Here is a 26,102-nt window from a genome sequence, read left to right on the forward strand (position 1 = left end):
TTACAATGCGGGAAAGAAGTTACACGGCAGAGGGGAGCGAGCGGCCCGACAGGCCGGCTGCCTGTCCCGGGGAGAGCCGCGACGGGGCACGAACCGCCTCCCGCACACACGGACCGGCACCATCCGGGCCGGCCGGCGGCGGGGGAGCGGCGGCGGCGACGCCACAGCCGCTCCGGGCTGCGCTGACATTTCGGTGTCTCCGCTCCCCGCCCGCAGGAGCGGCGCCGCCCGCGCCCCGGGCCCCACCGAGCGCCCCCCTTCGCCCGCCGAGGTTCCAGGCCCAGCCCCGGGGAAAGCGGCCTCACCGCCCGGGCCAGGCCGCGGCCTCGCCGGAAGGAGCCGGCCCGCTGCCCGGCCTCGCTCCGCCGACCTCCCGCCTCCCCTTCCCCCCCCGCGCCGAGCCCGGAGCACCCACAGCCGTGCCCTTCTCCTCCCGGGCGGAGGAAAGCACAAAAACAGAGAAGAAACCCGAGCGGGGGAGGCGGCGGGAGCAGCCCCGGCGCTCACCTTGTTGATGCGTTTGAGCGCCATTGTGTGCGAGTGCCGCCGCCGCCGCCGGGCCCGTCTGTGCGCCGCGGTGACTCCGCGCTCCGCTCCGAGGGGGGGCCGGCAGGGAGGGAGGGAGCAAGCGAGGAGGAGGGGGAGGAAGGCGGAGAGGGGGAGGGGGCAACTGCGCTTCTCCTTCCTCCGGAAACAGCCGCGGGGGGCGCCCGAGCGGAGCGGAGCGCGGCGGCCGCGCAGGCGTGCGGGCAGCGAGCCGGGCAGCGCTCCGCCCGCCGCGCCGCTCGGCACCGCCGGCAGGAGGACGGGGGTGTGGGGGAAGCCGAGAGGCGCCGCCCGCCCCGGGGACAGGACGAGTGAGCCCAGCGCAGCCGGGCCCAGACGCCGCGGGAGGCGGAGCCGGCGGGGAGGGAAGGGAAGGGCAGGACAGGGCGGGCCGGGGCGGACACGCCGCCAGCAAAACCCCCCGGCGCGGGGCGGGGGGGAAACGGGGCGAGCGCCGGCCGCGCGCGCTGCGGCCCAGCACCGCTGAAGGCGCGGGACGGTCTCGTGAGGGACAGGCGCCGGTGCCGCGCCGGGGGAAGGAACGTTCTGGGGCTGCCCGCGGGCACCCCGGGGAGGGCGGCGCCCCCGCGGTCCCGCTTCCTGCCGCCGCCCCACTAGGACCGGCCGGCGGCTCCGCTGCGGCGGCGCGCGCCGCTGACGACAGCCACCGCCCTCCCACGAGATGGCGGCGGCCGGATCTACATGTGTGAGCTGACGCGGTGGCGCAGTATCCTTCCGCGCGTTACTCGGCCCCGCGGCTGTCAGTCAGGCCCGGCGGGTGCTGAGGAGGGGGCTGGACTGTCCCACATCGGGCCGCGCTGGGGACGGCCGCAGGCTTCCCGCCCCGTCGAGGCCCCTGTTCCCGCGCCCGTCCGTGTGGCTGCGCGGCAGGCGGCTGGGAATGGACTAGTCGGGAGTTCTTCCGCCTGGGAGGCAGTACCGGCAGCGCTCTGTCACCCAGGGGTGTGCGGGACACGGGGGCCTGGGCAAAGGCCAAGGGCTTCGCACCTGTCCCTGTGGTGCCAGTGATGCAGCCAGGGGTCCGCCTGTGCCCGGGACAGGAGCAACGAGGAGCTCAGGCCTGGTGCCTGAAACTTGGTTCTAGTTGCGTATTGACACATGCCACTAAACCAAAACGAGTTCCTCAATGGATGGCAAAAACAACACCAGAGGCAAGATACAGTAACGTAGACTGGCAGCACAAGGGCCAGGGTCATCGGTTCATCATTTTAATTTGCAGTGATACCTTCTGTGACACTTGGAGCTCCTGGGGGGCTTTATTTTGTGCAGCACAGATCAGCAGACCGCTCTTTTTTCTCATAAATCGTGTAGATTTATGCATAGTTGTGTACATGTTAAGGACTCCTACTCCCATGAAGTACCAAGCAGAGCAGGCTTGGCAGACTGCCCTTCTCCTCTAATGAGGGGATAGACCATATTAATAAACGTGGCATTGGCTGCCCAGGGAGTATGGGTACGTAATTAGTTAAACCCATTGCACTGAAACACGTCTGCATTCATTATAGCGCCTTAAATGCACTACTGTTAGTTTTCTTGCTATCTGGGGTGCCAATTTTTGTCTGGAGAAAGCAGCATATTCACAAAACCTGATTGTGCAACAACATTTTCAGTATGAAGCTTGAGACTGGCCAGCAGTTAATTTGGGTAGCAATGCGCGCTCTTTTAAAGAACAATTTAAAAAGTATTACTGTGGTAGGACTGCCATGGTTTTTTAGCATTTGCATCACACACAGGCCAAAGAGAAAACAATGCCGTGTACTTGTTATCTTTCTGTGATCACATAAACCATTTCTAGCGACTTCCTTGTGTAGTCTTCATTTTCTGCTTGTTGTTGTACTGAACAGCGTGTTCAGGAAGCGTAGGCCCAAACCATTTCATGAATGTTCTTATCATCTTTATCAAGAATATTGATGAAAACCACCTTGCTGTTCCTTGCCTGCTCTGGATTCCGGATGCTATTGAACTGCTCCAAATCACCAGCGTGTCCATCTTTCTGTCACAGAAACCTTCCTCTGCCTTGTAAATTGCTACAAACTTCTTGAACCTTTTATTTATTGTCATCTCAGGAGGCTTAGGTAATTAACAGTATTCCAGTTCTACGTTCTTAATTATTATTTGAGGTTAGTTACCTCTACTATGACTCTATATTAAGAGTTTTGATCTGGTTTGCGATTCACATTTTACCTTATAATGGAAGGAGTGAAGAACAGCACAAACACAGTTTAAGGTGTGTAATTTTCACTGCTAATTTAAGGCAACAGGAGTTGTTAATGTGGTAAGTCAAGTTTTTGTTTGTGTGCCGTCCAACAGTTGCATGTTAAAATCAATATCTCTGTTAGCATTTGACCCCAAATAGAATTTAAGATGTATTGGATAGCTCTTGTTTATGGCCATTGCTCAGAAACAGGTTTGTATATGTTGGTTTAGTATGCCTGTATAGACAAACACTTTATTACACTCACTGGTCAATTTTTTAAACAAATCCATCAATTTCAATACTTACCTTTAAATACACTTGAGAAAATTAAAAAAAACAATGGCTTATATAGGATGAAAAAGAAGATGCACTCTCACAGTTCTGTGGCCATTTCTGCAAGTCACGGCTTGGAGAATGTTACACTCCTCAACCTCATCCCTTTTTCCTCAAATGGTGACGCAAAACTCATACATTTTCCCATCAGCTTCTGGAAATAAATCAACTCCATAGATTTTTTGCTTTAGTAGGAATACTCGGGCAAGTAAGGCCTCATAACCTTAATGTATGGATGTGCCATACTCAAAGAGTCTCTCACCTTTACCACATGCAGCAGGTGTACTCTGGCGCTACTTGCATGGCTACCTCATGTAGTAATACAAAATACAAGAGTCATTTTGATGATGGTTACTGAATATGGGCATTGCAGCTTATTGCACAACTACCCTGTCTGTTTGGGTTTGCTTCATTTTAATTCGATTTTTGAAGCTAATCCTCAGAAGTGGCTGAAGAGAGGCATTAACCATGTCTAATCCTCAGATGGTGGTGAAGTTGGGTTAGATTTTCAGAGGCTTATTATGCAAAATAGCTCAATAGATGCGGCACGGTAATAAACAGTTTGCACAAAAACACTGAGAACAGACCAGCTCATTTGAACTCCATCTTTGAATTTTGTTTCCTTTTTCATGTACGGTGTTACAGAGCCCTGTACAGCGAGGTGCTCGATAACCTCCAAAGGCTGAATTCGCCAGTCTGTTTCTTCTGCTTTTTGATGGTCCAGCAGAGCAAGCAGGAATGGAGATTGCCTGATATACTGTTCTAGAACTTCCCTCAGCATAGAGGGGACTTGAGGGAAAAGCAGCCCAGCCTTAGTTTAAAGGTTAGTGTGGCTTGCTTGCACATCAACGTCTGTTTTTCACTTCCACTTGCCTCAGACCAGCCATTTTAACATTTTGAGCATGCTCTTCTACCTGTCTTCAAAACAGGTGGAGCAACTGAGCACCCTCAACACCAAGCAGCATTCCACACTGCGTCAGGACGCTTCGTCTATCTGAAAGGGGCAAACGAGGTGCAAAATGTTTCCAAAAAGATCTTCCTTTTTAGGAAAGAAAAAAGTTAGTTCGACAAAAAATGTTCTTCTTTTTAGTCCATCTGGTAGGTCGCTATTAGTTCTTGTTTGGAGGAGACAAAACACAACAGCTTCTGCTACTGGAAAACAAAGCGCTAAGATCAACAACAACAGCTTCTCCCTGTTTGCATGTATTACCAGGCCTCAATTTTCTCTTCAGCATCCTGTCTGACTTGTTTTTCCTTTAATTATCATAAATCAAACTTGCAGTCAAATCCCTCCTTAATGTCAGCTCAACTCACCGTATTGGGGACCCTTTTGATTCTCCGGAGACCACAAAGAGTAATATCACAGAGGAAAGCTGCTAAGATTATTCCATTGGCTTTTTTCAACCCAATAAATAAAAAGGCTTAGTTCGCCAACCCAAGCGCCATTACACAACAGTGAAAGAAAAGCAGGTTTGTGGATGTCACTGGATTCCACCTGATCAGTGTTTTAAATACCTAGGCCCATTATGTCTCCTTCTGTTAGGAAGAAGAGGTAGCAAAACCCTTTGACATCTGGAGTCCAGCCCAAGATCAATGTGTTAGGCAGCAGCTAGCTTTCTAAGGAATATTAGATAAAAGGTAACTTTTTGTATTATATTCCAACTTGGCAATTCTTCACCTCCCATTGTTTCATCGACAGCTTTTCTGACATCTCACTGAAGCAATTTCCAAGCTATTCTACATGTTTCCTTTGTATAGTACTGTTTTTGTCTCACTGCTAGGTCATGGGGCAAAACACCGAGTCTCTACGTTAATCCATTTTAAGTTTTTGCTGCTCTGCATAGGGAGTTGTAAGATCTAATGTTTAAGACCACATAGAAAAGCTTGAGTGCTTTGTTGAATGATGGCATGCTAAGGTTTCATGGCTTACACAAGGCCATGTGGGATTCACAAGGATATAAAGTACTTCAGCAACTTCCACTGACATCTACAGACCAAGTTTCTCCACAAAATCTCCCGCTCTTTGGGATTTTGTTTAGCACTTCATTATTTAGCACCTTTTTAGCCTCATAGTTACAACAGTTTTCTTTCAGTTGAAGAAAATATTTTTCTTCTCTTGAAATCCTTACAGAAAATAAGAGCTAGTTTACAAGAAGTTTTGACAACATAAAATCTGTTATGTTATTCTCACAGACCTAAACAATTAAAACTCTGAAAGTTGCTACTGGATATTTATTAGTATTCATACAGAGTACTCATTTTTGTTTCCCAGCAAACCCACCATTTGATCTAAATGAAAAAGAGATTGAAGTCAGCAGCAGTTTGTGTCAACAAGAATGTTGTTCATTTTCCGTGCTGATTCAGCCCTATGGATATTGAAGCATGAAACTCACATGAGCATGTGCACGATGTAATTATGATGCCAGTTTTGAAAAATGAGAAGTTTTGTTGACATGCATTTGCTAACTACCTTTGTTTTGTTCTTCCGTATGAATTCTTTACATTCCTGAATAAACATAGATAATATATACATACACATCAAAATAGCATCTTACAATAGGGGTGCGAAGCTCTGAGCAATTAGTCATAGCTATTAAAATAAAGTAACACAGGCTGAATTCAGCAGGTGAAACCCCTCTCTGGACCAAATCTGAGTTTTATCAATTTCAGTAGGCCAGGGTACATCAGTTGGTGATCTCAAAAAGCTGTTTAATGGTGACCCACTTTACCCTTTCCCTTTGGAGGTGGTTGCTTTCCTTGTTATACCTGTTTTTTGGCCCCTCAGGCTGCCTTCACACTGTGCGCTAAGTCTGGAGGACTTACACTGTTACCAAAAACAGCCAAGGTCTTATGGCAATTTTCAGCACTACTTCATTTGGCCTATTGTGTTTACCAAAGGAGACACCAAAGGCCTCTCTGAAACGCCTTCAAGATACGTCTGTTTTAATTACTTGGATGAAATTGATTACTAGTCAGATTTGGACCATTCTAGTTTGGTTGCTCCTCCAAGGCTTGTTCCAGAATGCAAATGTACTAAGCAAACCACAACCTTTGAGCAGTGTTTGGGTTTAACAAATGATTTGATCAGCATACCTAATACACTATAAGAATTGCCAATCCAGATAAAATGTTAACGATTAAAGTTAATTATTCAAGCAGGCTAGCTAAACTTATTGTTATACTGCAGTATTGTAGAACATCCTCTCTCTCCTTCCCTCTCTGGTTCTGTTTTATACAAAATAATGCTATGTTTCCCTGGGGAAATTATTACGTAGTCTTGTAGATGGTAGTGGCTTAAAAGTTTGATGCTGTATTGACATATTTAAAATAATGATAAATGATAAAATGATAAATGATATGATAATGATAATGATAATGAAAATGATAATGATAAAATAAAATAAGAAAGTCCATAGAAATACTTCAGGGTTTGTTTATTTGTTTGTTTTGTTTGTCTTTGAACTGATAGGAGTATATATATATACAGGAGTATATGACCATGTATTTAACTAGCCAACTATCATAGGGTACTAAGAGTCATTTCACTTTTCCTTTTGTCCTTTTGAGCAACCTCATCTTTAAAGATTTGGTTGATCTTTTCTGGTTTTGGTATGTCCCAGTTCACCATAAAATGTCCAAGAGTTTGCTTAGACCTCAAATATCCAGGTAATTACAGCCAAATACATCTCGTTGAAGGCAGGAATAGTATTCCTGTTCGTTGTCGTACTGTAATTCAGGAAATATTGCTGATTACTCTAAATCACCGAGACTGAAATTAGTCAGTTATTACACTGTTCATCATTATGGTTAGAGGGTGGATCAGGGCAGTATTTCTGAGAGGGTGGGTTGTGACACACACAGTAGTCATGAAACATGGCCAGATGTCGGCAAGTTGTTGGAAATTTTGCAAGTTATAAAGCAAAGGCAACTTAGCTTCTGTACTCCTGGCAACCTCTATTTTCCAAGGTCAAGCATGCTTTTCAGCCTTTCAAGAAATATTACATAGATTTGTCACTTTTACAAGCAATAGATTCATTTTTATAAAGAAAATGAGGGCTGCATTTTGTTTTCCTTTGGATAATGGGACATTATCTTAAAAAGCAGCAATGAACCAAACTAAAAAATCCTGAGAAATACTGGCTTAAGGAGTTAGTAGTGGGATCTAAGTTACTAATTTTTTCAGTCATAGTGATTTAAATTCAAATTAACAGGGAAAAATATAATTTCTTAGTCATTCCTGACTATTTTGTGGCCTCATGATTTTATGATCTCTGTTTAGCTCCCATGTTAGAAAAACAAACACTGCTGCAATTAGGTATGGAGGACTCAGGTACTTGGAAACTAAATGATAGCCTTGCCCTTACATTGTTCAGGATATTTGACAGGATCAAACCATATTGGACTGCCAGTTTGAGTGACTATGTGCAGAATAAATTTCTACTGTACCCGTTCTCTGAATAATCGGAACATTTCTGTCCCTGAAACTGTCAAAATAACTCACATGAAAGTGTAAAAGAAAACAACTGAATAAAAATAATTTCATTCCTCTTGGGGAAGAACTTTAGAGTGTTCTCAGGCATCTTAATAAATTAGCTACAGACACCTATGATGACTAATTTTCAATAAAAGACTTTCTGCTCTAAAAAACGAGGGACTAGCATATTTTCCTAGTGTCCGATAGCACTCTCCTAGCACGTTGTTCGAGACGAATGCCTCTTAACTACCATGTACTTATTTTTCATTCATTTTTTACCTTTCAAAGTCATTAGGCTTACATTTCTTGTAAAATAAGTTCTGTAAACTTTGAGGTGATACGTCTTACTTTGTGTGTTCCTTGCTTTCTCTGCTGATTCAAAGGCAAAAAAGAAATCAGTTGTAAAGAAATGTATTTACAGACCTAACAGCTCTCTGTACTGGGGTGAAGTGCAGAATTGATGCAAAATTCTGGCAATATCTCGAAAAGTGAGGAAGTAACTTACAAATCTTCTAGAGAATAGCCAGCTACGTAGATCTGACAGTGCACTGTGGTATAGCTGACCTGCAGCCCAGAGGACGGGGAGTGCCTAGAAAATATAAAGAAGAAAAAGCATTACTAAGACAGCCGTACAATATGTTATGTTAATCTTATTTACCTCCTGTAGTACTGTTCCATGTGTTTGCCTTGTGATCAAGACAGCCACTTTTTCCCTGCTTTCATCTCCATCCGTTAAACAAATACTTGTTGCCTGAAATGGAAGAGGCATGGTGGTTGGGTTTTGGTTTTGTTTTGTTGGTTTTGGCTCAGAAATCTCCACCGTGCTGTTGTTCCACAGCAGCCTGAGGAGCAATGATAAAGCGCTGGTTTACTGCGGTGTCAGTGGGCACTGTGACACAGGAAGAACTTAAGAGCAGAGTGCAGTCATATTGCAGAGATCGTGCGCTCTCTGCTCGGCAGGGGAAGCCGGTAGTTTTTCTGTGCTATAATTAGCCACTGCCAACGAGCGCACGTTGCGTCACAGGAATTAGTTTTGTGGCATTCTCACCTTTGCCTTCCAAAATGAAGTGTCTTTCAGTGATAGCTATTATGCCAAAGGAGTAAAGTACTAAGGGAACAAATATACCTTTAGTTGCCTGGTGAAAGATACTCAGTCTTCACTAATAGCAAAGATTGATGCCGTTTTAAAGGGAATGGTGAGTGGTCTGCCGCTGAAAATATATTGACAGATATATAGCTTATTTTCCCTGGAATTCCCATCATAAGAGAGCGGCTTGTAGTGTTTGGATAGTGGTTTTAGTTCACATCTGTTCGTTTAGCAGCATGTACTTGCCAGATTGTGTCGGCTTTGTCCTCTGTAGGTCCCTTAGTGTAGGAAAGGATGGATCTGTTTTCCATCACTGCAGCTTCCTCACAGGTGACAATCTGTGGATTTTGCAGCCCGGTTTATTGCAACAAACCAGGCAGAACCTGCCACAAATCAGTAACGTATCTGGTATTTGATGGACATATTAGTGAATCCTAAGGATACTTGTTCTGATTTAAGTAAAACTGTTATGAATTAGCGACTCTCTGGAAGCCAATAAAGTTCAAAATCTGTGCAAGTCTGTGTGGAACCAGCAATTGGATCGGTCGGATCCTCCTGAGCAGCACATATCCAATCAGCTACCTAATGCGGGTAGAAAAATTGCATGATTCATGTAATGGGTCAAAATTTAAAACTCTTTGCAATATTATATCTATGGCATGTTTCCTTGTGTATCCTTAGTGTTACTTGACTGATGGTACTTACCATAGTTTCGTGTCATACAACTTGTTACTTTGTGTGCTTTAAATAAAGGCAGTTGAAATCAGTAACTTAGTGTAACTGAATGGATACTCAGTTTCACCTTGTGTTATTTCTGCAGACATTATAGAAACACTATGGACCAGTTCTAGCCACTGCATAAAAAGACATTTCTGGTTGGAAAAAGCACATAATGTAAGTAGAATGTAACCGAACTTTATCTGGGGATATCTAGGATGTTAACACTGAATACTGAATACACCTATTTTTTCTTGAGTTGGGGTTTTCTTCAATTTTGTTTCATAACCACCTCATGAATAACATTTTCCACTCCCCAGCAGTAGTAATCAGAAAAAAGAAATTAAAATGTTAAACCTGTGGCTGAGAGATGGTACTTTTCTTTAATAGATAAAACCAGTGTCTACTGCTCTGTTTTCTCATGCACAAAGTTGCCACATTGGAACTTTATCCTATTCTTAGAAATCTTGCCATTTTTCTTTACATTCCTGTTTTCATTCTTCTCACAAATGAATTCAGTACAATCTGTGACAATAAATAGCATTCTAAGCCACAGGGAATTTTAAAATTCAACAATAATATATGCTATTTTTAGAACACTGCAGTTACTTAAACAGTTAAAATAGTACCTGCTTTCAAAACATAATAGTTATATTGTGAAATCATTGGACACTAGTTAGGTTAGAAAGTAATATCATGCTAATTTAGTAGTAATTTTATAAGATTAAAATTATGCTCTCACAAAATTACCCTGTTGATTCTATCATAAATGTGATTTGTTTCCTTAAAACTCATTTTTCTCATGAACACTTTGCCCACCACAGAATAGTAGTAGATCTTTCCAATAAACACCAGCAGAAGGCACTTAAGGTGCCAGATCTCGGAGTCAAGTGAAACCACGACAATCTCAGCTTTCTGCTAAAGGCAGCTGAGCCTTTGGATGTACAAGTAGGAAATGAAACCCTAACCTGCATGCAATGCAATTGCAACTTGCTTACAATGTTCATAAGCATAAAATAGAGGAAAGTGACCTTATAGATATGGCCTTATGCCAGTCTCCTGATTTTTTGAGATTCAATTATTTAATATTTGGGTGTTGACTGCATAACTAACTGATGGAGACATTGTATGTAATGAATCACAGTTCCTCCAGCCCTTCTGGGGTGTGATGATTTTGCTTGCTTTTGGGGAAGTGGAAGAGACAGAGAGCTTTGTGTACAGCAGGAACAACAGCTAATCAAACCCCTTTGTGAAATGATTCTATGAATACAAAGGGAGAGATGTAGCTTCCTCCTAGACAGGCGCTTGTGTTTGCTGATCAGAGAGGCAGCTCTTTGGTGACAGGATAGTTTTTAGTTGACAACAGTATTTTGCCTGCTGCAGTGATTGTTCCAGGCACTCAATATGGAAAATGGCAATGCCAATTCCAAGGAAATGGTTTTAACAACATGAGACACCCTGTTGGTAGAAAAGCTCATTACCATGAAAGAGTACTGAGCAAATTACTGTGCTACTTAGGCTTGTTTCAGAGATGGAAGGACTGTGTGTCTGCTGCCTCAGCACCTTTCATCTTTTAGCCTCACTGGTGTGTACTTGGTAAAAGAAAAGAAATAAATATAATGTATAAATGTATTTTTCCTTTGCAAATCTAGACACTGTTATTTCATTTTACAGCTGAATTAAAGGCACAGGGAAATTAAGCACATTTTGAAGGGTAACTAGAGAAGGAACACAACCAGCTTCTTTTTACCTATGCCCAGTCTGTTGGACCAGGACCAACCAGCTTGTGGATGCTGAGGGCAACTCTTATTTCTACAGCAAACTGGACCAATGCAGCTGTGTTCTAGTGACATGCTCTGCCAAACATGATCTGCATCTGCACCACAAACTTTTCTACCATTCTCATCAAAGCATGCATAGTAGTAAGCTAATTGGGTTGGTTCTCTTTTAGGCTCTGTTTTGAGAATTTCATGTGAAAGACCTGAGCTAGCACTAACTATGTAGATCTCTTCATGTGGGCTTCAAGCTCCATCTTATCTGTAATGTTCTTGCTACATGAAAAATCCCGATGATAGAGGATACCTACTGCTGAAAACAATAGCTGTATTTCAGTATCAGTGACCTAAGTTCTGTTCAAGCATCTATGTTTGGGCGTTTTCTGCTGTTATGTTTATTACAGCAAGTCTATAAATCCTACCCAAGAGCAGAGATTCAGTGGCCAAATTCAGCATGAAATGCACAAGCAGAAGCAATCTTTACTTTTTAACAGTTCAGTTAAAAGAAGCTAAATATGCAAGAACAAATTGTTGTGTATTCCTCTACTGCAAAAAGAAAATTTTCCAGCTATCCAACAGCACTTAAATTTGAAGCAAGGTCGAAAAGGATGCTGATAAAATCCTGAAGAAGCAATCTGCCTGTAGAATAAGAACATCCACATAGGGTGTTAAACATGTTGTAACAGAAGGAAGACAACTGCCTGGTAAATCTGATGTTGACTGATTTTAAGTTCTGACCTCATAACATGGTCCCTGAAGATAGAATACTGCGTAAAACCCCGTTCTCCTCTGCAGGACTGAGCAAGCCTGCAAGCCCACATTTTTCCCCTTAAGTCAAATAGGAAGTCTGCAGCCAAATTGGAGAGTGAGCACGCGTCTCCTGAGCCCCAGTTCAAACCGGATTTCTAAAACCCATCTTTTTGCCTCCCCTTCAGTTAATTATTCAGGCTTCATCTTCTTTCTAGTTTTTTTCCGTAATCTATGACTTCAGCCTTTCATATACCAAAACCGTTCATCACTCATGTCAACTGACACCCACGCCGACAGGCAAGACGTGGTGAGAATGGTTCCTCTCTGCAACATGTGCAGATTTTCTGGCAGTGTGCTGAGTGGAGCGCTGATCAAAGGCAGCACAGCAGGACACAGGAGCTCCAGTGAAATGTCAGCTATGTCCCCGGTATCACAGCCAGCATCTAGAGAAGGCTGGAAGAGCAGAAGAAAGGGAGGAGGAGGAAAGGACAGAGGCTCTCAGCTTCAATGTGAAGTTGTTTGATTCAGGGCTGGAAGATTTGCCTTATGTATCTTCAGCCTTAAGTATTCTTCCCTCATAAAGTTCCACAAACAAGGTTACATCATGACATCTGATTTGTAATCTTTACAGAATAATCAAGCATTTTGCTCTTTCATTATCTTGTCTAATAGCAGGCATTTGCCTACACAAGAAGGAATCATTTTAGGACATCAGACATGGTCATTACAAGGATAAACTTAGGTGAGGCAGTGAACTAAGATACTCTGAGATCACAGGAATATTCTCACTAGCTGAAGAAGATGATTCATCAGGAAATGTTAACATAGGGTCACAGGTAAATATTCAGGCCACAAGCAGAACAAGCTGGATTTGTTTGTCTTGAACCTTGCTTCCAGTATTTGGGTTTTTTGCCTTGAGTCTTTATAGTGATTTTAACTTTTTGTTAAGATTATCCTGAATCGATCATTAATCCAAACTAGGGGAATAGATCTAGCACTCAATACAAGGCAAACATGACTGCTGAGTAGATTCAGCCAAAGACAGCCCAGTGAGTTCATCTGACTCAAGAAATGCAATAATTCCTCTTTCATTGCTTTGCTCAACTCTATTGACTTACCCCAAAACTTTTTAATTACCAATTCTGGGCTGGCAAGAAAAGTGCAGAGCTGATATGGGCAGACATGGTGTGGTTTCCATACACCGAGAGAAGAAAGAGAACTGTGCTCCTGTCAAGACCACATAAGGAAGGAGATGCATCTTCTAGAAGGACTGCACTGCTTCAGCTTTCCTGAAATGCTCATGCTATGTCCTATACAATGTTAGCACTTGGTTGATTCACTCATGGTAGCAAAGCATCTTGAACCAAATGGTGTTGGACTTGTGACCAAGGCACGATGCAGGAATTTTCAGGTCTGGCAGGATTGTCTACATTGACCTGGAATAGCTGCCTATTTCCCATTCTTTCACCTGGCTACAAAGGGGTAATTTCCTATGCCAAAATGACCAGTCTCCTTGACACAAAAATGAAAGAAAATTAAATAATGCACTTGAGATACAGCTTGTTTTGTGTAAGCCATTGCCGAACATGAGGCATATGGGCCTCTCCCTCTCAGCACTGACATTATCCCACTTCAGAAAAACTATGATCCATATGAAAAACATCACAGAATCATAGAATGTCAGGGGTTGGAAAGGACCTCGAAAGCTCATCCAGTGCAATCCCCCCATGGAGCAGGAACACCCAGGTGAGGTTACACAGGAAGGTGTCCAGGCGGGTTGGAATGGCTCCAGAGAAGGAGACTCCACAACCCCCTGGGCAGCCTGGGCCAGGCTCTGCCACCCTCACTGAGAAGTTTCCTCTCATATTTAAGTGGAACCTCCTGTGTTCCAGTTTGCACCCATTACCCCTTGTCCTATCATTGTTTGTCACTGAGAAGAGCCTGGCTCCAACCTCCTGACACTCACCCTTTACATATTTATAACCATGAATGAGGTCACCCCTCAGTGTCCTCTTGTCCAGCTCCAGAGCCCCAGCTCCCTCAGCCTTTCCTCACACAGGAGATGCTCCACTCCCTTCAGCATCTCTGTTGCCCTGCGCTGGACTCTCTCCAGCAGTTCCCTGTCCTGCTGGAACTGAGGGGCCACAACTGGACACAATATTCCAGGTGTGGTCTCACCAGGGCTTTTACCTCAATATTGTTAAAGACTGTCCATATGAAAAGCAACTTTAACACGACAGGCTGAGCCTCACACACAGCCTGTAAATCGTTATTGAAGCCGCACTCACCCCCTGCTGGCGACACCGCTCCCTCCCGCCTGTGCCGGCCGGCGGCAGCGCCCCCTCTGGGCTCCCGCGGGAAGCGCGGCCCGAGCGGAGGGGAACGGGCCGCGCCTCTGAGCGCGTGCGCGGCACCGGCGTCGCCCCGTCCCGTGGCGCGTGCGCGGCGGGAGTCGTTGAGGGAGCGCGCGGGGCTCCGCGGTGGCGGAGTTTTCTTCTGCCCTTCCCTCCCGGCCGCAGCCGCCATGGTGCTGGAGAGCCTGGCCCGCATCGTCAAGGTCCAGCTGCCCGCGTACCTCAAGCGCCTGCCGCTGCCTGAGAGCGTCGGTGGCTTTATCCGCCTCACAGGTAGGTGAGGGGAGCGGGGTGAGGGAAGCGCGGGGTCCCCGCGGCCGTGACCCCGTTCCCGTCTCGCGGATGGCGTGAGGGGCGCGGTGGGGCCGGGCCGGGCTCCAGCACATCCCCCGGGCCCGCCGCCTCCACCCCGGGCCTCACTCACATTGTCCCGGAAGGATTTTTTCCTAATATCCAATCTAAACCTCCCCTGGCGCAACTTGGAGCCATTTTCTCTTGTCCCATCACTTGTCACTTGGGAGCAGAGCCCAACCCCTCCATGCTCCAACCTCCTTTCAGGCAGTAGCAGACAGCGATCAGGTCTCCCCTCAGCTCCTGTTCTCAGGCTGAACAGCCCCAGCTCCCTCAGCCGCTCCCATCACACTTGTGCTCCAGCCCCTCACCAGCTCCGTTCCCTCCTCTGCACTCTCTCCAGCACCTCAATGTCCTTCCTGTGATGAGGGGCCCAAAACTGACCCCAGGATTCAAGATGGGGCCTCACCAGTGCCGATTACAGTGGAACAATCACTTCTCTAGTCCTACTGGCCACACTGCTCCTGATACAAGCCAGGGTGCTATTGGCCTTTTTGGCTGCATTGATCAAGCATTGGAACAGGCTGCCCAGGGCAGTGTTGGAGTCACCATCCCTGGAGGGGTTTAAAAGGCGTTTAGACAAGGTTCTCAGTGACATGGTTTAGTGCTAGAGTTCGGTTATGGTTGAACTCGATGATCCTGAGGGTCTCTTCCAACCAAAATGATTCTATCTGTTAAAGGTGAGGGGAACCCCAAACGTTAGTTGCTGTTGAAGTGTTTAAGGTGTCCTGTGAGGTGAATAATGATAGAGTAAAATGTATTGATAGATTAAAACCCACCAGGCTTCTCAGCCCCACTCGTTTGCACTGTATTTAAAATTCCTCTTTGTGCAGCAAGTCTCAGGCCATGCACACACAGAAAATGGGATTTGGGCTGAAGGCCTAGAACACTCTCTCTTCAAAGTGAAGGTTATAGGAACGTCTGTACTGATCAAAACAAAAATAAATCTGTTTCTGGAGCCTGCTACAGACACAAAATTAGGTTTTTTTTAATCTAATCACTTTTTGGAAGCATTCTCTAGGCGAGAGACTAAAAATACCTGTTAATTAATCATAACCCTATCACAGAGTGAACAAGAAAGAAAACTAAATCCCAGCAAATTTTTTAGGTGTTTAGTGCATTTCAGTGCTTTGCGAACTGGAACTATCTGAGCACAGGCTCAGCTGGGATAATACAGGCAGAACCTCAAGTAATGTCAAATGACAAGATGAGTTTCGTGATCATAAGTAAGAGGAATGTTATAACAAACTCTCTGGAAACAGAAAAAGTCTTCAAAGGGTAGGATCAATCTTGAATGTTTACCTTGCAGCACTAAGCTATGTTATTTTAATAGTGCTGGAGAATGATTTAATTTAGAACAGGCATAATTTACTTAAACGAGGTTTGAGTACTTTATTTCCCAGCATGTTTATGCTGCTTTGAAACTTAAAATCCCATTATCTTTCCCACGACAAGTAGAGACATTTTACATGAACCGTTCTTCTTTCTCCACAACTACTCTCATCTCAAAATGTTGTCAAGTATATTTACTGAATAGAGAAATTCAGCTGCTACAAAGTTAGGAGGAGTGAGATATAATAAGCTACATAACAGCGCACCCTCTCATATTCCTAGAATTTGGCAGTTTCTTACTTAAGTTATTGCTCTTTTAACTACGAGTTGTAGTTAAAAATTTGTTAAGCTTAGTTTAAGCTCCACTGAAACCTTAAGTGGAGACCAAACATCTTGAAATATCAGTCCCAAACATATGAAACAAAGGTAAAAGAAGAAACCGTGTCAGAGATTGCTTTGAGACCTGGTAGGATTTAATGAGTGTACCTGAAAAAATCCACTGCCTCTAGTCCTTAGTGATTTCTTTGACTGCTCTTGTGCAAAACACTCAATGGAAAGAGAGGTACAATTAAAAATACCTACCTACAGAGGCAACATTTTGACACTTTTCTCTTTTTTCAACACTCAGATAATATCTAATATCTGCTGTCATTTATCTTCCTCTTAAGGTGGATATGAATGAAAATTGAGGAAAAATGAGGTTCTTAAAATTATGGCATAGGGTAAATGCAACATGGTGAGGCTTTTCAAAATGAAATCGTAGGACATCACATCCTAGGCACCTAAATAAAAAAAATTATCCTCTCTTAGTGCTTAAAACTTATTGAAAGTCATTGAAACCTCATTGGTCATTAAAGACTTTTGTACTTAGGTGTACTCAGAGCTGCTGGCAGTTTAAAGTTTCATCTGAGAAAACGGGATTCTTTCAGCAGGTGCTGCCTCTTTTGTATTGTTTGTTTGGTCTTAGCTTGTTCTGTCCTAAAGTCACAAGCCTCTAAGACCAGAGGATTCCGAATTCTGGGAGTTGTTTTGCAGCAGCAGTTTACAGGATCACATCTATTGAATTAAGATTAGTGAAAGACTATTAGACAATAGAGAAGATGAGATTAATATTGTCTTTTGTGTTTACTACTACTACAAATACAGAGGAGGATATTCTTTGGCAAATGACATATCAAACATGTCAAGCATTTTTCTCTGCTTCTCTTTGGAAGGTAAGAAATAATATTAATCTTAAAACATTCAAAGTGCATTAGTATTTGTCCTTTGGTGGCATCTACTGAACTTAATCGGGGACAAGCACTATAAACACTTGCTAGCGTAGACCTTGTTCGCAAAGGGAGGCCAGAACCCAAATCTGGAACAGCGCAGTGTATTGCTTGTAAGCTCTTTTATTGCTTCTGTGAACCTTCATTAGGTTCCTGGCAGATGCAGCTTTGGTTCTCTAGTGCATCAGTTGTAGAAAAAACTGACCAAAAGTATTGGGGAGAATCTGTAGTGTGCTGATTAAAAATTTCGAGACACCCATTGTCTGTCATCACCTCACCAAATCACAATGGAAAACTGTTTGCTTGGGGAGAGGAACACTGTTAACATCCAGTGCAAAACTTCTGAAGGTAAAACCAGTGAGGGAGGAAGGAAAGGGTGTTTGACCTTGAGTTTGAAAGTGGATATCTAAATGGTTGCACTGTTGCTGCTCAGAAGCCTCTTGCAGTTTCTTGTCGTAGCTGCTTTACCCTTCCCTTCTCAAGTTTGCTGAAATGAGCAGTGTTTTCTCATGCTGGTGTTGTTTTTTACCCTGGTACGTTATTAGAACAGCATAGACATTCACCTCAAAATAGCATGTGGTCAGAATGTCAAGGTTTATGGAAGAATCTAGGTGCTAGTCTCCTTTCCATAAACAGGATACAGTGCTGTGTGGGCTGTCTTATACTTGGCCTATATGTTAAGAGAGATTTTTAATGTAAAGAGCTGCCAGGCAGGAAGAGGACAGTTTTGTGGATCATCTTTTAAGGTACTAAGGGGAAAGAAGGATGATACCATTATAACAGGGTCCTCAGAACCCATTTGAATCATGAAGTTGTCATTTGCAGAGTGGCTTGCTAACCTACCCATAGCTTTGGCTTTTAATTTACTTAAAGTGTGCTATGTTGCTAAAAGGACTGTCACCTCTCTACCTTGAGACCTGCTGCATAAGCTAATAGACATACTAAAGTGGTGTGTGAAGTCCTTTGTGTTTAGTTTGTGTAGCAATGAGAACATCCTTAAGAGACCCAAGCAACCAACAGAAAACTGTTAGAGTAGAACTGCTGATTAGTTCTGAAGATAATATAATTAAGTAATTTGAATTTGCATTAAGAATTTAATCAGTTTAGAGAATATACCATCACAATTCCAATCTTCATTATGACTGGTAGCTAATACTTGTTAAAGTTTTGACCTGCAGTTGAGCTGTTACTGTAAGAAGCTGCTTTGGGGTCTGTATAGGGTCATTTCCACATAAATTAGCTAAAACATAAATCAAAGTGAAATACAATAAAGGAGTGGTTGGGAAAGACAACTGTCAGTGGCTAGCCTGTCCTTTTCTGTTCAGTGTGTGTTTCTTATTTGTTTGGACTTGTTACTGTTAGAGTAAATGTTAAGATAACCTCTCCTCAAAAATGTAACTCTGGCCTGTTGTCCAGAGTTCTCTGGGCATTCCTGTTTCAGTGATGTTCCTGATACGTTAGACAGAGACCAACCCCAAAGTGCTGGAAAGTAAGTCAAATTTAAAGACTAACCTTTTCAAGACTCTGCTTTCCATTTCTGGCTCCAAAGATGGCCTCTTCCCATTTAGCAGAATTGATAAAGAATTTCCAGAATCCATGTAATTGCTGAATTCTGAGGTACCAGCTGTGAAAATAAACAGGCTTGTGAATTGCCTTACATCTGCTTCAGAAAGGGATGAATGGCTTCAAAAACATAGAGCAGCTTACAGTTGTAGGAAGATATCATTACATTAGTTGGGGTGAAGCTTTTCTCCCATCCCTGCTCACTTAGTCCAAAGATCTGTGACTTTTTTTACTTTGTGACAGTATCTTGTCTCTCTTGCCCTAGAAACATGGTCATGTTGATTTTTCAATCTAAAAGTACAAGCTTCTGGCAGTCTTTTAGCAATAACAAGTCAGTTTATGATTAGTGTGCACATTGGTGTAATTGCAGGTTTTTCAGACACTCCCAGATCAAAAATACGTAGAGAAATCATTGGCTAGTGAGGACAAAACAGCAGTTAGCATGATACAAATATTAAATAATAACCATGGTATGTAATATTCTTGTACTTCCTATTCCTCTTTGTTTCTAATTTCTTTTTGCAGAGGCTACAGCTATTGTGTTCCTGTTTCATCTGGATGAACCCAGCTGGTTATGAGTTTCCCATAGACATGACTACTGTTCCAATTTCTCTCTTTTTTTTTTTTTTTTTTGGTCATATGAGGGAGTTTCAAGCTGTATTGACATGTCACTTGTTGTTTAGTTGCTGGTCTCTTTTAACAATGTTTAATTCTGATATGAGACTTTTCCTTTTTGTGTGTCAATCTTAGCCCAGCTGTATTCATCACACACTTGATACGTACCCTGCTTCTGGTTATGGTGTACCTGTTGGCACTTCTGTCTTGGAGTTCAGAGTAGCTTTGTAGAGATCCACCTCTTTGCCAATGGTCAGGTTAGACTCAATTTGGAATTTTTTCCAGTGACCAAATATTTTTCCTCTCTCCCAAAGTATGTTCCAAGTCAGTTCTTCATCTAAGGTCAGAAAGTGTATTTGAATTCCTATCGATAGAGTGTTTTGGAACAGTAATGATAGAAAAGACAAACAGGCACTGCTGTCCAGGAAACTCAGTATTCTGTCTAATTGAAAACATACAAGTATCACAGTGATAACTGTCATAATTTAGGGCTTACAGCTTCTTGGGGTAACTGAGAAAAGAGCAACAGAGATTAGTCTAGTGCAGTGACTCTTAGCAAATTTTGTCAGATGTTGTGCATAGGAACTGCTGCAGGTGCAGGTGTGGAAAGACTACTGAAAGCTCTTGCAGTGCCTTCAGCATTTATACAGTTGTGGCATGTTCCCAGAAAAATGCAGTAAGTGTGGTTTTCACTTCAAAGGCTACGGAAAGCTCAGAGAACACAGAATTAGTCCCACAAAGAATTCTCCTCACATGGTATACTTCCAGAAAATTAAAATTATTAAGAAAAAGCCACTGTGTTCTAACTGGAAAAGTATTAGTATGGACATGTGCTCTATTATTACAAATAAAATCAACCTGTACAGAAAAATGTAATTTCTGAGAGCTACAGTCTACCTAGCATCCTTTCCTGCTCCATTGCATTTCCTTGCTTGTACATCTTAATCTCAAAAAGCAAAATGCAGGACAAATTTTTTTTATATTCTGATCCTAAATCATTTAAAAGAGGAACTCGATTACAGTGTCTTGTCTTACAGAGTGCTTGTGCAGCTATTTGTGCTCCAGCTCATTACACTTCATTTCTCATTTAAAAATATTTTTAAACTCTCTTCAATTTCTATGTGAGTGTTTAATTTAATATATTCTCCATACATTTAGAAAAATGGTCTCTCATTTATTGTACCATGGTACTTAAATTACACTAGACTATTGTCACAGTATGTTTTCCTGGCAAAGTGGATCCACCTTACAGATAGATATATCTTATGCCAGGTGCTGATGAATTTCTTAAAAAGTCCAGGAAGTCTTTCTCTCACTAGTATGTCTAGATGATTTATAACAATGTAGCAAGGCAGCTCAGTCTGCAGAGGATATTTATCTGTACTTGAAAGAAGTTCCTCAGTTTGGTAAAGAGCAATTTTCTGTGGCTTGACTTACCTGATCTCAGGACTCTTTGCTGCTTTGTGTATTGTAGAAACTAGGTGCAGATCCCTGAGCAAACAGCTCTGAAAAATAGAACCAAAAAGACTGGTGAAAGTTTTGCTAGTGTGTATCTAATAATCTGTATAATTTCTACCAAGAGTTTCTAAAAAAACTCGGAACAAATAAAATGAGGAAAACTTCAAGAAGCTAAAAATCTGAAATAAGTAATTAGAAAAGGAATTGTAAAACACACTGAATAGTTCTTCAATAGTTCTTCATATACAAAATGTTAAGATACCAGCACTGAATATACTTACTGCACGTAATTGTGCCCAGTTTGCTAGTTCACAGTGCAGGTTTACCTCAGGTGAGCAGAAACCCTGTAATTTTACGGTTCCTCATTTCAGTACTTTTATTTGATTTGGATTTATTCTGTGCTAGAGTGTTGAAATTGAACTTCAGATGACGTTCTAGGAGTCAAACTTTTACCTTGGCTCCAGTAAACCCCGCATTTTAATCTTGGCCACCTTTCTTCTGAAGGTTTACCCACATTCATGTTTGCCCTCAGAGCCTTGCTGACTGAGCAACACCATTCCTTACCATAAGCTGAAGTAATTTCAGGGTAGCTGATGCTGCACCATACTGAAGTGGTATCAAGAACCAATCCAAATTCCACCTCTCTTTAGTTTCAGAATGGCTGCGGTTATTGCCTTTCCTGGGTGTGCTGGCCTTGCTCGGTTACCTCGCTGTTCGTCCATTCCTCTCCAAGAAGAAACAGCAAAAGGATAGCTTGATTAACCTCAAGATACAGAAGGAAAATCCAAAAGTAGTGAATGAAATAAACATTGAAGATCTGTGCCTCACTAAAGCTTACTGCAGGTGTTGGCGTTCCAAGACGGTAAGACAACTTTGTGCTACTGTAGGATTAGAGATTGCAACTTGCATGTTTTTATCAGTGCTTTGTTGCTGAATTGTTACGTGTTGACCTGTTGCTTTTCTCTGGAAGTGGAACATGTTCCTGTTTTTTTGAGAATAGCACAGTTCTTATTTTTCTCTACTGTAAATCTGTCTACATGCAGAAAGAAACTGGGTAAACTTTTAAGAAACAGAGTGGTGTTTTTCTAGAAAAACTTAGAGTGACCACCTGTGAGCAGATCAAAACCAAGCAAGCCTTGTTTGATATTTGGAAATACATTGCAACTAATTAGAGCATAATTATTTTGCCAAAACAATGCTTAGAAGGTTGTTCGTATTGTAATGAAAGTGAGGCTGGACCTGTACTGGTGAGGGAGAGCATATCCCCACCTGATCCAGAGCAGCCAGTAGCTGACTGGTTTGGTTAGTCTGTATCCCCCAAACCAACTAGATGTACATGGATATTTTTCATCTACCCTCAATTTCTTTTGAACGTCCTGACTGCGGTCTGATTTTTGTCCTTTCTGCTCTGAATGCACTTCTGTTCTAACAAAAAAATCTGCCCTGGACCTAAGAAACCCTCTCAACTATTCTCCCTTCAGAACAATCAATTCAGCAAAATATTTCAGTTTTCCTTAAAGCAGTACTTTGTGGTTGCAAATGATTAAATCTGTTAAGAGCACTGTTACTAGTTCCACAATAAACTTTAAAGCATTTGTGGCTGTGATGGCTGCTTTGCTTGCTGTTCTTTCAAGGTAAAGGCTCTGTCCCTAATTTTGTGTCTAGAACAGCAATTTTAGGACTTCACAAACTTAGTTACCAGTTAGCAGTGTTGTTTTTTTCTTAGTAACGTGTCCTAACAGGAGACAGCGAGTTTGATGTTGAAATAGGACATAGTAGGAGGAACTAGCAACATTATTGACATGCTCTTGGCATAGTATAAAAATCACCATGCAATTGCTGTAGAGTTATACTAATTCCTCATGTATGTTTTCTTCCAGTTCCCTGTCTGTGATGGCTCCCACAACAAGCACAATGAATTAACAGGAGATAATGTAGGTCCACTAATACTCAAGAAGAAAGAGGTATAGCTGATGCTTAATCCACTAGGTCATGACTGATATACAGTCTTTTTATACTGTTGTAGTTGCAAAGGACAGCATTTTACTGTGTGATTAGTATGATTTAGTTTAATGATTGCTGTAGATTTCTTTTTGGAATAAGCTGCATTTAGACAGTGTTAAATCTGTCACTGTTTTAATACTTTATTCTGAGAAGAATTATGTCTGCTTTGGAAAACTGTAAGGTAACTATCTCTGTAAATAAGTCGTTTATTTCAACAATAAAATGACTTCCTACAATGAACCCTTTTTTTGTATGAACATGCATTTATAAAACAGTCGCAATTTCAAAGTGGTTGAAGTGCACCTTCTTGTTGATTTTTGTTCTGCTGAGAAGCCATGTTTTGTTCTGCTTTTCCATAGCAAATTTAAGTTCACTTAAGTGGGGAAAAAAAAGATGATAAATTCTTCATTTGTGAATGGATATCACTGAGGGCAGGCAGCACAGCAGTGTTAGGTCATGCTAGGTGAAGGTCTGGCCTGTGCAGTGCCTAAGTGGGCAGTTTATTAGTCTTGTGCAAAGCAGCCTGGCTCAGACAGGCCCCACACAGCCAGACAGTCTCACACCATGTCCTAGGTGCAGTGCTGCAGTTCCAGACCCTATAAACTCAACTATTGAGCAGGTCAGCCGCTAACATTATCCTCAGGCCCCTGTGTTGATCATTCATGAGCTCTTGTAAAGAAACACACATTTGCCCTGTAGATGCTTCTTTTTGTAGCAGGGACTTTCATGGGAGGAATTGGTTAAATGACAGAACCAAGAAAGCAGAGCTGAGCTGTATTCTTGGCTTGTTACCCATTCAAAATGGTTATTTGGGCAAGTCAGAACTTTGCTGTGGTATGGCTTAATTTCAGGTGCAGGTAAATAATTGCTACTTATCTGTTAGACTTCTAATTAATTCTTCTAAAGTGCTGTATTCTCCAGTAAGAGACTATGTTCATCAGTTTAAAAACAATTTTTTCATCCATGCTACAATTTTAGACAATTGTACTAAGGCAGATTTCAACTGTTTCTTAACAGCATTTCATTTGCCATTGCCAAAGCTGATCGCCACAGTGCTGAAACAGAAAGCAAGTCAGGAAGCAGTTCTCACATAATGGCTCTCTCAGCAGCAGTAGAAGTAAGGTAGATCATTCTAACCTGCGTTTGTAACAGCTGTAATTCTAGGTACCTAAACCTTTTGCCTTTCAGCAAAAAATGGCAGATTATGATGTGACTGTATGTTAAATGCCTGCTTTCATAAAGTGTGTAGTAGAACCATGGTACAGTCTTTAATGTTTACATGCTACATGGTGGTCTTACCTTGATGGGTGAGCAAACCATAAACATTATATTAGGATATAACATAGATAATAGGAGAAATCCATAATGTTACTAAGTGTCTTATATTCACTCTTCACTTATAGGTGGTATATATTGAACACCAAGCCCCAATTCTTGGGTTTGGTGACGAAATTACTATGTGAACTGCAAAAGCCTGTCTTGAGATTTTTTTAATATTTTTTTTCAGGCTTCAAAATCCACAGCCTGTTGTAGCAGCCTGTAATTATATACAGGTCTGTATGTACTTCCAGTTTTTATCACAAATAGTTTGATTTCCTCTTAAGCCTGAGAAGTAAACTACGTACATGAATCCTGGTTTTGTTTCTGTTGCTCTACTCAGACAAACCCTGCTGGAGTAAGTAATGCAGCAAAATTGGTTTTGTTTCTCCCACAAAGCTCCTCTAAAAGGAGAATGACAGTGTAAGACTTAACTTTACAAGCAAGATAAATGACTATTTTCTTGCATTTCAAAATCTGTCCAGGTAGTACTGTCTCTAATGGCCACAGAATTGTCTATTAAAGATGGTAAAAAATTTACTAATTGGTTTGAATTATCTACCTAAAGTCTACAGGGATAGATAGCTAAGAAGTGTCTCCAAAGCGCTGTATCTCATGAGCAATTGAGAAAGTTGAACCAGTTACCTGCTATGATGTCTTGCCACTGGATGACTTTTCTAACCGAATTTGGAAGCTCCACACAGAGTGATAAACTTGCCCCTGATGCTAATAAAGGCAAGGACTGAGGTAGTAGACTGGATCTTGAAGCAAAATCAGGGGAAGCTGAACTTGGCATGTCATTACATGCCTTTTTTGCTTTATGGGAGCAGCAGTATTTAGCCTTGATTATAAATTTGAACAATAGTTATAATAGACCACAAATAAACTCATAAAACAATTATGTTTAGAGAAAGGTGTCTGACTGGTGGCTGCTACTAGATAAAGTAAATGTAATTGAGGTGCAGCTAGCACAAATCTTCATCTCTTGCACTCCATTTCTTTAAAAAGAAAAATGCAAAAACTGTCATTCACTGTTTTGTGGCTGTGTCACAACATGAGTGTTTCAGCTAATTTTAGACTTCAGTCTGTATTCCCTAAAACGCTCCATTTGGCTGAAAAAGAGAGAGAAAGCAGTGATTGTAATTACGTTATCGCAGCATTCCCTGACCTGTGTGACTCCCTGCTTCCAGATGGCAAATTTCTGTCTTTTCCCATATGCTGCCTGCTGTAACTCCGCCTGCTGCTCACCATCAGGAACGTGCTGTGCCAGCAGTCCCTTCTGCTGCAGAGGTTCCTGGGAACCTTCTGGAACTGCACACACATACTGTGCTCAGTACTCTTGCACATTATGCCTGTGATTATGTCTGCATGACAGCAAGACTCCTCTGGTTATAGTTTATTACACATTGCGCTGTGATTTTATTTCCTGCAAATAAGAGACTGGCATGGCATAGAGATTTTATTGGCTTGAATTTATGCATGATTTAATGGCATTTTGTTAAAAGGGCGGTGGTCTTAAATGTCATGACTTCACCCACAGAACCTCTGATAAAAAGTGAAATCGTATCTCTCAAAGTTAACTGCTATTTCAAATCAACCGGAATTGTCATGATACTTATTACAAAGCTCCAGTCTCTTAGGTTCTTAGCCTAAATATAACATTTCTTTTGTGCCAATATGCAAGTGTTTTGTTCCTTTCTGGAAGGCAAAAAGAGAAGCTTTATAAAGCATTAGTGCTTTTCATTTTAGATCTGCAGGTCTATGTAATAGCTTTAACCTGATTCTTCTGAAGATTTCATAAAAGCTGGGGGAAAGTTGTCTTGTGAGAAACGTCCACAGATGGTGACAAGGGAAGGAAAATGGATCCAATTTAGTTTAGATTAGCGAATAAGATGACACTTTTCATTGGTACAGCTATTCAAGCACTCAGAGTGGTGGGA

The 26,102-nt window shown here is 42.3% G+C and overlaps 1 protein-coding gene across 2 annotated transcripts; it reads left to right on the forward strand.

Moving 5' to 3' along the window:
- Window positions 1–14,360: 14,360 nt before the first annotated feature.
- On the forward strand, window positions 14,361–24,800 carry CISD2 (CDGSH iron sulfur domain 2). Of its 2 annotated transcripts, XR_013922111.1 has the most exons (5): window positions 14,361–14,527; window positions 21,492–21,703; window positions 22,722–22,775; window positions 23,863–23,962; window positions 24,731–24,800. XR_013922111.1 is itself a non-coding variant. In XM_080344204.1 (3 exons), the coding sequence occupies exons 1-3, from the start codon at window positions 14,425–14,427 to the stop codon at window positions 22,809–22,811; spliced, it is 405 nt and encodes a 134-aa protein (XP_080200330.1). In that variant the 5' UTR covers window positions 14,361–14,424; the 3' UTR covers window positions 22,812–23,064. The 2 variants fall into 2 exon arrangements, 1 of the variants encoding a protein (XP_080200330.1); XM_080344204.1 differs by lacking the exons at window positions 23,863–23,962; window positions 24,731–24,800 and having other exon boundaries at window positions 22,722–23,064.
- Window positions 24,801–26,102: the final 1,302 nt, after the last annotated feature.

Source organism: Nesoenas mayeri, assembly GCF_963082525.1.
Source record: "Nesoenas mayeri genome assembly, chromosome: 4".
NCBI classification, from domain to species: Eukaryota; Metazoa; Chordata; class Aves; order Columbiformes; family Columbidae; genus Nesoenas; species Nesoenas mayeri.